This window comes from Harpia harpyja, chromosome 1, assembly GCF_026419915.1.
Source record: "Harpia harpyja isolate bHarHar1 chromosome 1, bHarHar1 primary haplotype, whole genome shotgun sequence".
NCBI classification, from domain to species: domain Eukaryota; kingdom Metazoa; phylum Chordata; class Aves; order Accipitriformes; family Accipitridae; genus Harpia; species Harpia harpyja.
Genome location: NC_068940.1, coordinates 52,778,263 through 52,793,964, shown reverse-complemented (window position 1 = coordinate 52,793,964; position 15,702 = coordinate 52,778,263). Strand labels below are relative to the sequence as shown.

General features: G+C 36.1%; 1 protein-coding gene across 4 annotated transcripts in view; it reads right to left on the bottom strand.

Moving 5' to 3' along the window:
- Window positions 1-15,702, bottom strand: part of ULK4 (unc-51 like kinase 4) — a 267,671-nt gene that overhangs the window by 213,023 nt on the left and 38,946 nt on the right. For all 4 annotated transcript variants that reach the window (XM_052794377.1, XM_052794405.1, XM_052794385.1 and 1 more), the window contains 2 exons: window positions 9,542-9,649; window positions 5,098-5,181 (listed from right to left, as the gene is read on the bottom strand). In XM_052794377.1, coding sequence (XP_052650337.1) covers window positions 5,098-5,181; window positions 9,542-9,649 — 192 coding nt within the window. The remainder of the gene's footprint in view (window positions 1-5,097; window positions 5,182-9,541; window positions 9,650-15,702) is intronic.

Sequence of the window (15,702 nt, the reverse complement as noted above, 5' to 3'; positions counted from 1 at the left end):
TGTGTCTGCTACCAGAGCATTGCAAAGTTGACTCATTAAAAAACAAACAAACAAACAAACAAAAAAACAAACCCAAAACCAAAAAAAACAACACACATCAGAGCCCATGTTAGCAGAAAAGAGTGCTAATTTGAAAACTGGAGAGGTTCGAAAAGCAGCAAGAAGGGTTTCTATTTGGTACATCAGTAACAAAAATAAGACTAAGGAAAATTGAGTTCACTGCTGAATGAGCTGGGACCAAACGACATAGAAAAGGCTCAGGAGGTCAGTGCCTTCTCTGCTGCAATCCTTACTGCTCTCAGGCCCTCCATGTCCATGTGCCAAATGGCAAAATCTGGGGGAGCGAAGTATACCTACAGGACAGGAAGGCAAAGGTAGGGGACACTTAAGCAAACTGGATATGCTAAGTCCATTGAATCAGAAAGGATGCAGCCAAATGTGCTGAGGAAGCCAGTCAGCATTGTTGTGAGGGAGCACACATCTTCAAAACTTTGTGGTTATCGAGAGATACTCCTGCTGACCGGGGGCAGGGGGCAAAGTGCATGCCCACCTTCCAAAGGGCAAGAAGAGGGATCCCTAAATCTGTCCCTGGAAAAATTACAGAGCAAATTTTCCTGGAAACTATTTGCAGGCACATGAAGGGCAAGAAGACTGGTAACAAAACAGATTTCTCAAGAGCGAACCGCACCTGATCAATGTGACAAGCTTCAATTACAAGATGACCAGCTCAGTGGACTAACAGAGAGCAGTGGGTTTAATTTACTTCAGCTTTAACAAGGCTCTCAAGATGGTTTCCTATACCTAACCAAATAGCAAAGTCCTGGACTTAAGTACCTAGGTACCTTAGGTACCTAGAAAGCTGGGTGGACCACCAGACCCAAAGGGTTGTGATCAGCAGTACAAAGTTCAGCTGGGGCTCTCAAGGGTCAATATTGGGGCCAAAGCTGTTAATCATAGCGTGTTCACAGATGACACAAGCTCAGAGCGAGTGGCTGAATCAATGGAAGGTTAGGCCAGCACACAGAAGGATTTTAAGCTGGAGGAATGGGCAGTGAAACGCAAAGTCTTACACCCAGGATGGAATAACTCCCATAAAGCAGTGGGGCAGAGAAGGACCTGAAGCGTCAACAGAACAATTTCAATGTGAATCAGCAGTGTTCCCTTGTGGCAACAAAGGTTAACTGCATACTGGGCTGCATACGTATCAGTGCTGCCAGCTGGCTGAGAAAGGTGTTTTTTCACTTGTATTCCAAAACGTGAGACTTTCTGGCCTACTGTGTCCCAGTTTAGTTCCCCATTGTAAGGTGGACTTTGACATATGGCATTTAGAGGAGGGCCACCAAGATGACTGAGGGCCAGAAGCACATGATGATTAAGGACAGGCTAAGAGAGCTAAGTTTGTCCAGCCCAAAGAAAAGACATCTAAGGATATAACAGGTGTTTTCCAACACCTCACAGATCATTACAGAGAAGATGGCACAAGACTCTTCCAATGAAAGGTCAGGAGGAAATGGACACAAGTTGTAGCAAGAGAAATCCCTATTAGATATAAGTAAAAAATATTCTTCACAGTGGTAGCAGTCTCACACTGAAATAGGCACAGACTTTACAGAAGAACCATCCCTGGAGTTACTTAAAGCTTAAGTAGATAAAGCCCTGAGCAACCTAATATAACTTTGATGTTGAATGCAACTAGAAGCTGGCATTGTTTTGACAGGAGGCTGGACCACAAAACCTCCAAAGGTCCAAACTAATTTTTTCTTATGATTTGCTTCCCCTTACAAACAAAAAGGCGGAAGGCACTAGATCTTAATTTTCTTTACATGTGACCATAGTTTGTGCTTTGTTCTCTGTGAAAAAGACTATACGAATGTAACTAGAAAATATTAAACATGCTCTTTAACATAACATATCTGGCAATGAATTAAGAAGCGATTCTGAACACAGGGATTTTTCTTCCAGTTATCATCTTGGTAGCACTCTGCTGGACTCACTCTTGAATGTCAAGATCTTTCTTCTACTGGGGAGCTCAAAACCGAACACAGTACTCCAGATATGGTTTCATTAGTGCTGAACAGAAGGGAAGAATCACTTCCCTGAACCTGCTGGCTACTCTCTTGCTAATACAGCCCACGTTGCCGTGGCCCTTCTTTTCTGCTAAGGCACACTGCTGGCTCATGTTCAACTTTTCATTGGTACCCCCAAGTCCCTTTCAGCAGAGCTGCTTCCTAGGGAGCTTGTACTGTTGCAGGGGGCTATTCCATCTCAGGAGCAAGCCCTTGCTCTCACTTTTGTTGACCTTCATGAGGTTCCCGTCAGCCCATTTCTCCAGTCTGTCCTAGTCCTTCTGACTAACAACCCTGACATCCAGCATATTGATGCTGCTCCCCCTGCCAGTTTGGTGTTATCCAACTGGAGAATACACCCCAGTTGGTCACTCTGGTCATTACTGAAGACATTAAACAGTACTGATCTCTGAGGGGCACTGCTAGTTATTAGCTGCCAGCTGGACTTTGCACCACTGATCACTTGAGTGAATTTTCCTTCCCACTTTATCTTCCATTTAGTCAGTCCATATCTCACCAATTTGGTGATAAGGGGAGTATGGGAGAGTGTGTCAAAGGCCTTCCTAAAGTCAAGGCATACAACATCCACTGCCCTCCCCTTGTCCACAGCACCACTCATGTCCCCATCATAGAAAGGAATCAGGTTGGTTAGAGGGCTGGAGCACACGACATACAACGAAAGGCTGAGAGCTGTTCAGCCTTGACAAAAGAAGGTTCAGGGAAGATCTTACTGCTGCCTACAGCTACCTGAGCAAAGGATAAAGAGAAGTTGAGACAAATGTTCTCAGAGATGCATGGCCATAGGACAAGAGGCAATGGCCACAAGTTGTAACATGGGAAACTCCAATCATATACAAGGAAAAACTTCATTCCTGTGAGGGTGGTCCAGGCATTGCCCAGAGAGATTGTGGGATCACCATTCTTAAAGACATCCAAGAGTCAAACAGACATGTCCCTGAGCAATCTGATCTATTTAGACCTGCTTTGAGCAGGAGGCTGGATTAGATGACTTCCAGAGGTCCATCCCATCCTAAAGTATTCTACAATTTTACAGCTTCAAACATGTTTAAAAAAAAAAAAAAAAATCTCTGAAGACATGTGGTTATATTTTAAGTCAGTTTGATGGCACTGCACAGATGTTTTCATAAAAATTCATTAAGTAAATTTTTTTGTGTAACTTTTGCTGCTAACAATTGAGAGATCTACTTTTTCACTAAATAATGTGATAAACTGAAGAGACTGACGTACTATCATCCTGGATACCTCCACTTCAGTAGTCCTACTCTTACAAGTTTTGAAACAAATATGCAAAAGTGAAACCATAAATTGAATTGAATACTTTAAAAATCATTCTCTCTCTGTTTTTCCATCTTTGTTCATTCCTCCTCCACCCCTGCATCTAAAACATGTGGCACAAAACCTTATTTTATAACTGATTATTCCTTCCTTAAAAAAGAAAATCTCTTGCAAACAGATGTCTAACAATAATATGATTTTAACCATCTAGTTTTAGATGCTGCAACATCATTTTCCAAGAAAGATGGGCAGCTGCTAAAGTTATGGAGGATAAGAAAAGGATTGCTACAAGAGCAGAGGAAAAAAGTAGCAAAAGAAATTGTAAAAGTTAATAATAGTGGGTGGTAAGTTTCGCTCTCCGTTTCCATATGTTGTGAAGTACTTTACATAGTTATGGATATTTTTGATTGTTCAAATGGTGCTGTTCTGGAAAGTTGAGGCTGCTACAGCTGAGACAGAGCAATTTGTGTTAGTACATTTGCACTGTACTCACACAAACAAGCACAAATACTTAAAACTCCATTAAAAACCTCGAGCATCTTCACAAACAGAAACTGTAGAAATGCACAGCTGCACTTGGTTAGCCTAGACATAACTTTAAATTTATGCTTAATTAAATTTAATTCAAACTATTGCATTGGAAATGCATTTCTATTTTGTGTTGTTTTTTCAAGAAAAATATATCAAGATAAATTATTAAGAAAAATTTGACATGTTTCAGGACTAAGAAGTTATTTTGTTCTATAGGAATAAATTACTGTCTTATGGATCTCTCAATTCAGTTTCTCTACACTGAATATTCAGAAATAGCAAGTCTTCCATTACTAAATTTATAATTAAATAGCTTCTCACTAATGTGCCTTAGAATGACATCTTACTCTAATTATGAGCTGGAAATAGTCCACAATACAAACACAGTTGTGTGTTCTTGATCACCTGAAGGTTTGAAGATGTTAAAATGCATCTAGATTCTTCCTCTATTAATCACAATCCGTAGGCAATAAAGATCTCAAAAAAAGAAGAAAAAAAGGTATTTCTCTTGCTTTCCCCCCTCCAGCAACCTCCGACATGTTTTCTGCCTTGAGCTTTGCCTTAGGCAAAAATAACGTCAAGTGGTCTCATACAAATAGCAATTGTAAACCCTCTACTCAATTCTCTTTAATTTTACAAATTGGAAGTATATGCATGTTTTTCTTCCCTTCTCTAACACAGTTAAGTCATCACCGAGAAAAATGAAGAATATAGCACAGCACACGTATGAGAATAAAACTAATTACTACTTTTTGGCCTCAAAAGAATGCTAACAACCCAGTAGGATAACAATGCAGTTTTCAAATACTGTGTACCAGCCACTTCAAAATAGAAAGTAAATCTTGCTCAAAAAATTACTAAAGATGTACGAAAATCAAATTAAAGGAGGACAGTACAAGCTGTCAGAACATTTCTCAAAAGAAAGCCACAGCATTAATAAATTCCACATTGATTAACAGTAATTTATATTTACTATCCCATTTCCAAAAAAACAAGCAGCAATACATAAATGTTGAATGTACAGAGAACAACACTGCATTTTTGCATTAATCTGCTTAGGTCATGGTCTTATCATGATTATTTAAATTCAAGAGCAATACTTGGTTGACAAGGTACTGCAGTGCTGCAGGCTACAATCCTCACACAATGCCTAAAGGGTTATTACAGTGGAGAAATTCTATTGAGGACAACGCAAGAGCCTTACCCCTTCCCGAAGACACCTCATTAGCACAGTGTAAGCAGCCGAGGGAACAACCCAGCATTCTCTGGGGTGCTCCCTTTTTTCCTCCTGAAATGAAGCCAACGGCACAAATGATTAAATCAAAAAAACACAGTAATCTCAGTCACATAAAAAATGGGTAACAGATTCTTACTAATGTTCATATTATACACATTTCAAATTAACATATGCTAGAAAATATATTAAATTCCAGGGCAGTATTACTATTTAAAGTTATTTCATGTGCAGCACAGAAATTGATATTTTATTAGCTTATTTAAATAGTCTCCAAAATCCATAACAGAATTTGTCCTAATATTTCTGGGTTTCATCGATTCCTTCTAATTCACACACACACACAAAAAAATTCTTGCAAACCTCTCAATCATTTTGATTACTTCAGAAAGAGACAACTGATTATTAAGAGTAGTAATGCTTCTCTTTAAATGTGATTTAATTATACCAAACGAACAAAATTACTTTTGTTTGGCAAACTTACTTTGGAAAAAAAGTATTCAAAGTCATACAAGGAGATACAAAGTATTTAATAAAACTTACTGTATGGTATAGCCTTCAGTACATATCAAAACTGTTCCAAGACCTTTATGTACATTTCCTTGAACTCACCCTGTTAGAGAGGCTAATTCACTCCCAGTTGAATCACGGGTTTAATTCTTCTGTTAGAAGTTAATGAACTCCACTTCCCCCTGCCCCCTGCCCCCACACTAGCCTACTGTAAAACTTCAAGTTTAAAAGAGGACACTTGGATATCATTAAGATTTAACTAAAACAACCTCCATATCTAGGCTAGTAACACAAAGATATTAGAAACTGAAAAAAATAGCCTCTTTTGGGAAAGGAAGTGAGAAATAATAGGTGTTGGATGGTGTGAAGATGAAATCAATGTGTAGCTTGTCTTAATAAGTAGACAAAGGATGACAAGCAACAATTTCTTCATGAATCATACATTTCTTGAACTCTACTGACTACAGTAGCAAATTATTTTTAGCATTCCAATTAACTATAATAAAAAGCATAGGATGGGCAAGGTGGGGGTTAACAATGCAGAAACAAATTATACTTTCTAAACTTTCTGATTTCTGAGAGGCCTACACTAATTCAACATATATGATGTGATAATGTCAGGCACTTAAATAAAGCGTGGCACATTAGCAGGGAAGACTATTACTGAATTGCCTAGTAAAATTCATTTTCCTTCTTTATTGAAATAAATCAAAACTTTATTTGCAACATATATCAAAACAGAAAATTAGTTTGTTAAATCTCCCATTTTTTTAAGCTTTATTTCTGCTAACTTTCTGTTAGGAGGTATGGAACAATTTTCCTTGGAAGTAATTTACAGATAATAATAATGAGTGGTTTGACATCCAACAAAGACATCAGATCTACCACATTCCACCTCCTTCATCCTATCTGAGTAACTACATGTTGACATTTAATCACAGTTTGCCTTCCAAGACTTAGTGTGTAAGTTTAAGAAAATGCAGCCCAAGTTTCAAAGGATGGTAGGTTACTTTCTAACAGTGAAAAGTGGAATCTTCTCCACCCGGAAAAGGCATGACAAGACTAGAAATCAAGACAGAGTTAAACTGACAAGCTATGCTGGAACTGGCATCGGTCTGTTTCTCATTTTATTCATCTAATTTAGTCAGAAATTCCGTCAAGTTCTCCTGTAACCATACATATTAAATGCACTATAAAATAAAAAGCCTTAAGAAATGGTGCAGTCCTGAAAATTAATAGTTCTTCCATTCTTCAGACTGATTAATGACTTTCTGCAAGGTTTAGTCTCTAGTTAGAAATAAAAAAAGGCAAAAGGTGTATGCAACTTAGCACCGCTGTTAATTACCTAAACACACCTACACAATTTAACATTTAATAAATGTAAACATATCATCAAACACTGGGTAATCTTCCTACTTTTTGCTCACAGCCCATGTTGATTTTGATTAAACTTCAGGTTCTGCACCCTAACAACACAAACAGCACAAAATGAATAGAAATACTACATAGAACTTGAAAGTTTTCCCTCAAGGCAATTAGCTCAAGAGTAACAGAACATCCTCCCTGGGGTCTGCTCATGCTACTTGTGAATTGCTCTTGGCTTCTGTTTGGAAAAAAGATGCGGAGGTGGAGCGTAAGATCTTACTTATGAGATCTCCCATGCAAATACACACATAATATCAGAATTTAGGATTGCAGAGGACCATTATGATTATCTGGACTTTTTCCCAGTATTTTCTAAGCCACAGAAGTGCAACCAGTGATCCTATATTTAACCTAATGAATCATGCTGTACCTAGATAGCTGAACTTGATCGTAAGAGTTTGATAATTTATGATTTACCAAATGTTCATATGAAAAAGAAACAATCTTTATCGTTATTTAACATAAATATTGCAGTTGGACCTAGAAACACTTAGTGAAACCCTGGAGGGAATAAATAAATAAAATCAGCAATGCCCCCCAAAACTTACAGTTTAAATGATAAATATTTAGCAGCTCGATAAAACAATCAAGCAGGCTGAACAGCAAAATGGAAGAAAACAAAGAAAAAAGAAAAATAAAAATATTTTGTGTACAGTTCTTAATGAATTAGATATAGTTACGATTTTTTTTTCCTTAAATTACTCAAGGCATAAAGCTTTGCTGTTTAGAGATATAAACTAGGAATAAACTTTGTTTCATCTTATTATACTACCACTGACTTGGTATGTGATCTTGGCAAGGTCATTCAATACTACTGTTCTGCAGTTTAATGAGCAACAAAATGCCTACAACACTACAGTATTCTGAGGTTAAGTAGGTATAGAACAGAGAAAAGAAAAGCTTTATAAAGGGCTTTTCTTAAAAAAAAAAAAAAAAAAAGTTAGTGTCTCCAAGCACACAAAACACACTGATACTTTTGAAGTTTTACCAAGACACTGTACACATGAATTCAAGGCACTGTAATTCCAAATATTTCTGCTTGTTCTGTAATAATTTCTTAGTTATAACTCAAAGCAATGCAACCTATTACTACAGATCTTCCTGAAAGATAGTTGCCATTTAAATACAAGTTATCATGCTTCAAACATTGTAAGGTTCATAAATACATATACACTCAAAAAATTTGTCAGTTGATATTTTCAGAAGAAAAAAAATAAATCTATTAGGGTCAGTGCATGCGAATCATTTTGCTGTTACAGAGCCAGTGTAAACAGATTTATTTCAACCACTAAAGTTCAATTTCAAAATAAAATCAAGCAGTGCAAAATACTCTTGCCAAATATAATTTTCAAGATGGAGTTTTAAGTTTATTTGGGTTTTATTGGTTAATAATATATAGTTTTCAATCTGTCTGATGATGCTACGTACAAATTTTTTCCTCCAAGGAAAACTGAGAAAGTATTAAAACGTATGAAAATAAACTACGACTGTGGATGTATTTTCCATAACATAATATCTCAGTGTAAGAACAAGTTCTGTGACTCTGTGTATTTGACAGATATTTTGGCAATTGTCTAACCAAAAAAGGATGAGGCTTGCTAACTCACCAAAACAAACAAACAAACAAGGCAACCACTACATCCTGTGGAACATGCAAAGGAGCTAGAGGATGAGAACAATAAAACAAAGCCATAACTACAGAAAGCCAAAATACAGCTCCATTTAGTATTTTCATTCCTTTCTCAAGTGACCTCACAGACTGTTAACTAACATGATAGCATTCAGAGCAATTAGATGATGCAGTTAATACAAAGGCTTCAGAGAAGCTCGGGCTAGGCTTTTTCTGTTTGAAGTCACCTTTGTGTCTAATAAGTAAAAACATTTTACTCTTTGAATAAGGAAAAAGAAAGGTGAGAGTTTAGAGGAGCTGTCATCTTCAATTCTTACAACTAACCTCTGTTTATTTTTAATGTGAATCTACTATTTCTAGACTGAAGGTTTAAATCCGTTCTAGTCAGGAATCACTGTAATTCCATTTCAAATTAGTCAGCATCATTCCATTTCCTTTTCCACAGTGTTATAATTCCAACCATGCTAGGATAAGATCTAATATGGACTAGGTATATTAATTTATTGGTATCATAGGCTGTCCTGATACATCCTATTTAATCAAAGTCTCTAGCTAAGATGTTCTAACCCTCAGATCTGCCACTTGGAGGCCAGCAGTCATTATGGTGATTGATTAAATTGTTTTATGAAGTTAAAAATCTATACTTGAAGAAAGCAATTTAATTATCTCAGATTAAGTACATGATTGGAATAACATGTTTCTTAAAGTAGAAAAAGTATCACAGAACATACAAGGACAAGAAACTGTTGAGGATACAAATGACAAAGTTATTTGCTTTTTTTGTCTACTTTTCCATGGGAATTTTTTTTCACATTTGTTAAATTTACAAGGATCACTTGACAGTCTTACCTCTCTGGCTATGAGGTAAAGAAGCTCCCCAAGTGCTGGTAGAAGGCATTGTTTCAATTTGCTATTTCTGAAGTTCTCTCTGATGAGTTCAGTTAAAAATATAATTGCCTAAAATAAAAAAATAAATCATAGAACACATATAATCTTTTCTCAAGCAAAATGAATTGTTAAAGGTAACAAGCTTTATCTGAAATGCCATATTACTGATATACTCTTTATTTATGCTAAAGAGCCATTTGCAAAGGATTTAGTAAGCATTGAAAGACAAGAAAAAATAATAATTACTAAACAGATTATATATGCAACGTGGAGAAAAATGCAATAAGGAAATACCCTAAGTGACAAATTGTCAGCTATCCATTCTTCCCTTTCCCTCAGGACAATAGAAGTAGATCTGCCAGGAAAAAAAAGTTTACTTGCTGTTCCTAGGTTTCTGTCAGAAGATCTAAAAGTTCTCCTCACCATCAGGTTACAAAAAGAATGAACAACAAAACCAAAGAAAATGCTGTATTTTGTGTAGGTATTAAATCAGAAGATAGGAACTCTTAAAGTTTTGTCTCCTGACCTCTGAGTTTACTGGCGACTCATTGTGTGAGATCTGGACATATCATTTTAGTTTTCGGTACTTCAAGAGTTTCTGTTTGCAAAGCATATATATATATAGTATTTATATTGAGGGGGTGGAGGGAAACTGAAAATTCTGATTCATCTTGTGCAGGTGACCTAGTAAGAAATCACTTCCCCATACACATATGCAACAGATTTCAACCTAATGTTTAATGCTGGACTCATTCAAGAAACAAAGAACCATTTAGCTACCACATGTTAAATTGAAAAGCATGCTATCTGCTGGCTGCGGTGTGCTCCCCAAAAACCAAATGTGCTCCAATATGTACCAAGCATACAGCACTATAGAAGCTAGTTGTTTCCTTAATTAAGAAAGATGGACCTACATGTCCCCCCTGCTCCCAAACATTCACGCCTTGCAAAAGTAGGAAAAGAAGACAGTTCAGCAAATATGGATATAACACACTTCCTATGTCCCTTAAATAGTTCCTTTGACTATTGGGAAGGATTTAGTTCTAATACTTCTAAAGTACTTACGAGATACAGCAATTCAGCTCTGTAAACAGATACTGTCAGTGAAGTCAGTGATTTCCAATAGTTTGCACGATATGCTAAGTGAGATCTGAAGTTATGTTTATGTACTTTAAACAGTAATATTGCACATACTATTCCATTTTAAACCTCGGAAAAGTCAACTTTTAAATTATTACTTTAAATGTGAAGTGTGATGTAGCTTGTGCTATTTTTTTTTTTTAATTAAACAGAAAGCATTGCTGTAAAGTATCTCAGCCTACAGAAACAGGAAAAAAATAGTAGTTCAGGCAAATAATAATACTTATTGCATATTTCACTATTATGCAGAAAACAAGGCAATAGAAACCATCATATTATGATCTCCTTCAGTATAACAAATGGAGCATGAATTTTATTTCATTGTTCTGCTTAAGAACTCTTCCCTTCCCCTTTAAACAGCAAAAACATTATCAGCAGTATCACTGAAACATTTCACATGTTTATTTTATGCTTTAGTAGAGAACAATGGACTTTTTAAGAATGGACTTGTTTAAAAATATTTTAAAGTAGGACTGACTCTGTGACAGTCCTATCCGAAAGTCATTGAGTCCAGGTCTTAGATATTGATGATGCTACAAATATCTGATAAGAACCAGAAATGTTTAGATCATCTTTCTTATGTATCTAATTTATAACTAATCAAATCATAATGAAATAAGTACTGGATCACTGTAACATTCTTTTTATTGTTCTCTTCTAGTTTAAAACTACTTTTAATATGGCTATACAATAAGGAAGAGTTAACGAGCTGAAAAAAAATTTCTCTGGTCTTTTTCGCAGTTGAGAAAGTATTGTATTATCTCCTATACAGAGCACAGGGAGCACAGACTTCTATCACTCATCTCAAGAACCTCAACGTTTACAGTCCTATATGAATACAAACAAGCCAGGCACAAGGGGTCTAAACAGCAGCAGTTCTGGGAAACCACTTACTTTGTGCAGTCAGTTTCTGAAGATATTCTCAGACTTTACATAATGTTTAAATGGAGAACCTGATAGCCATTCTTTCAGACTGGTCTCAAATTAATCCAACAAAAAGATAGGAATTTTTCAGTTCAGATTACGGGCCCACCAGCGTAGCTTGCTTTCTCCTTCTGTGGAGGATCCAAGTCTAACTCTCTTGAGCACCAGCTTCATGGCACACTCAAGGAACTGCTCAATTTACTTCAGCTGACAGAGTCCCACCACCCTAACACTTAGAAGCTTCATAGTTTTGCCTCTGTTAAGAAGCTTTCCCTAAACAGAAAAAAGTACTCACAGTAGACAGAACCTTTCAGGTGAATCATGAGAGATGGCTCAGACAAATGGTTTTCAACACAGCTGAAATACTCATACAGCCCAGTGTACACTAGCATGTCAGACAGTACATTTAAAATCTGGAATCACCTTACTTGGTTACCTGGAAAAGTCAAGCAGTTCACATAATCTGGTTAAATTATGGTGGTTAATCTGTGATTTGTTTGCCATTATGTGTTCTCTATCACATTCTTAACCAACACACTTGAAGCATGGGAGATTACGTGACAGGGATGGAGCTGTGGAGACAGACTATAGCCTGGGTTGAATATGAGGCCACAGAGACGGAACACATGCTACTGCTGACTGTAATGCCACATTGTGCATTTTTCTGAAGTGGAAGACAAGGACGAACATAAAGATGGATGACAAAATATAGCCACATTTATTATGTACCTGCATTGTAGCTACAGCAGCAGGTCTTGCTTCCAAAGTTTCTTCTGGTGCTGTAGCTACTAGCTAGACAAAGGATTGATGCAGCTCAGAAGCAAACAATAGAGATACACACACTTTCTGGACATAACAAAGGAAGTAGCGTAGCTTGTGTGTTACAAATGTAGGAGCAGGAAAAGCTTGGGAAATGGGAAGCTTAAAGTTGAGGAAACAGATGTAGATGAAAGGACAACAAGAATGCAGGAGGAGACTAAGGGAAGTATATAAGGTTAGGAGTTTGATCTAGAGTGATAGAAAGGCGATACTGTTATCCATATGAACAATTCACGATAAAGCTCCCAAGGAATTTTAGTTTCTCTTGTTAGAAAACTGTGGGCCAAAGCCACTTCAGCACTTATTCCCAAAGGGGAAAGCAAAACAATCTACAGTCCTTCCTCTGAAAGAGATCTGATGTGATATGCCTTTGAAGAGATGTATGGTAACTGAAGGATGTAACAAAAGTTTTTCAGAGTTACAGACAGATACTCTTTACCTTGGGTAGCACAGGAAAAAAATAATTAAAAACCAAAACAAGCAAAAACCACCAACACCAAACAAACCACAACAGCAACATCATGGTTTTCTCACAAATCATGAGAAGTGTTTGGACAAAGGCAAAGGTTATCTGAAATAGTCCTGGTTCTCTACTTTCAAAACATACTCTCTCTTCCCACTACTCAAACGGCCTAGCAAAACAGTCACATCTAGTCATTAAGCAATAAGCAGCTAAAAAGAAAGCATTACTCCGAGGTTTCTTTCAGAAATCTAAAGACAATTGCGATATTGAACATAAATCCCATTCTGTATAAAGCAATGAATATAAATGCCAAAACACATATATTGGCTGCTGATCACTGCAAAGCACATAGCAAATTTGTCATTATGCATACACCCCAATAAAAATAGGCAATACATTGTTAAATTATTGATGGAACACATGTATACTACATAACCACCAATTAAAAAGAAGTAAAAACATAATTTAAGTTTTTATCCACGAAGAACAAACACATAGCAAAACAGAAAGTATTTTAACTGAAAGGTATGCTAGGCAGGAGACAAAAATTCTGTTGTTTTCTGGGAGAGGACCAGTAAAAAGTCATTATCATCCCTGACTTGCAATTCAGAATATCAGAATATCCTGATATGATCCTGATATAAGAAACTGCCTCAATGCTTATCAGCATGTTGTAAGTCACTTCAGATTTATTGCAAGACATGATCTTCTAGAGAACTTTATCAGAAAACTACTCATAGACTATGTTGCTAGATCCTGAAGTGTTTTCATTACAAGGTTTAAATTTTTTACAATGACAAATTCATAGATACATAAAATCACTTGCTCCGTAAACAAATATTCTTATCTCTAAATCCTTTGCTAATATGGAATACAATTTATGTTTTTGCAAGTCATAGTGTTTTTGCAAGTCATAGTATTTTTGCAGTCTCCAACCTTACTGTCATTTGCATCTATACAGAAAGAAGCAAAATACTGACACAAAGGTCTCAAAAGCTCAAAGAAAATAATCTGTGAAAATTAGCCTAATTTTAGCAGACTTTGCAAGAAAATATTATGTGAAGATCCCATCACAGACATTCACAAAAAGCATAAAGGGAAGTGAAAGGTAAATCAGGTAGTTAAAAAAACAAATCAGGAGTTTACAGAGTTTAACAAACATCCCAGGAAATAACAATTTCCAGTCCTAAAAGTTATAAAATATAGTCTTCTTTCTTTTTTTCTTAATAGTTTACAGACATATTTTGCAGTACAGCACTTTTTCTTCCTCAGAGCACTAGTTTTTACCCTTAACTTGCCTTGATTTTCCTTCACATTCTGACCTTAACAGCTTCACAACTCCAATCTTTGTACAGAGAAATCATACAAAAACTGGAAAGGTAGTCTTCAAATCAAAGCAAAAAGATCTACTAAACAAACTTTGACCTTCTCCTCTTTTTTTTTAATGAAATGCTATGTTCGTTAACTGTTTTCTTTAACTTCTTTCAGAACATTTCTTCAGATGTTATTCAGGAACTTTAAACAGTTCTCTCTGCCAATCCAGAGAGAGCTTAACTTTCATATTTAAGAAATAAATGTATCAGTAGGTTTTAAAGCTTTTAATATATCAGCTTGAGAAAGTAGTAGTCACATTGGTTGAAATGCAATTCTGCACTGAAAGGTGAACACATAATGACAGCATTTTCTCCTTTATTAGATTTGCTTTCTATAGCTATACAGAATTACTCTTGCTTTTGTGATGAAATATGTATTTTGAGAACTACTTTCACTGTGGAATCAATACCACTAAAAGTACCTCAGCACTGTGGCGTTAACAGACATCATCCATATTCAGTTAACGCCTCTCAACTTTGCCTCTTTAGACCGAGGGTGAACGTGCCATGAAATAGTATTTAGACTACACGAAATTGATGAGCCATGCGATAACACGAGCTGCAGACAATAGTCCCAGCGGACTAGCTAGGGACATTAAATCATCATGATACCTAAGTTACAACTGCTTGTTTGTTTGCAGGCAGGACTTGATGAAGAAAATCGAAATCAAATTGTACATCTTCTATAGAGAATCAAGGCAGGCTGTTCAAAATTATCAGCTTTAATGATGTATCTTAACCAGCAGAAACCCCTGAGTTAATATCAATACTGATCTTGTTTTGCACCTGTAATATTTATTTTCCCAAAGCATGGTTAATAAACTGGTAAATCTTGATGACACACTATCCAATACATTTATGTATGCAGTCCTCAAACTCTCGGAATCCTATGTTCTATTAAATAAAATCAGGAATTAAATTTTTATTTAGTAAACTATTCTTTTATTCACCTGTACTAAGTTCTGTTTGGTTACCTTACTACTCAGCTGAAGTTTTTCAAAACGTCATTAACCATAATGGGTAGATTATCCATCTTGTGTGGGTTTTTGGTTGTTCATTAAAATTAAGAATTTAAGATTTAAAATGAATGAAAACGAAATCAAAGAACAATATTTGATATTGGTGAACAGAAATTACTGTTTCTCACTCTCCTTCAAGATTTTAGGACTAGCAGACCTAGTAATTATTTTTATTCTGAAATAACAAGAAGAGGAAGTAGTTCTCCTGATACTCCAATTCCTACACTTTTCTCATATTTGAATGAAAAAGTGGTAAAACTGAGCTAAAAAAAATTCAAATTAAGAAGTTATTTCCTTTCCTGTGCACCAACAAAAACTGCCAAAAAGCTAGTCAACACTGCAATAAATCCAAGTTTTCATTTTTTAAAAAGCTGATTTATTAAA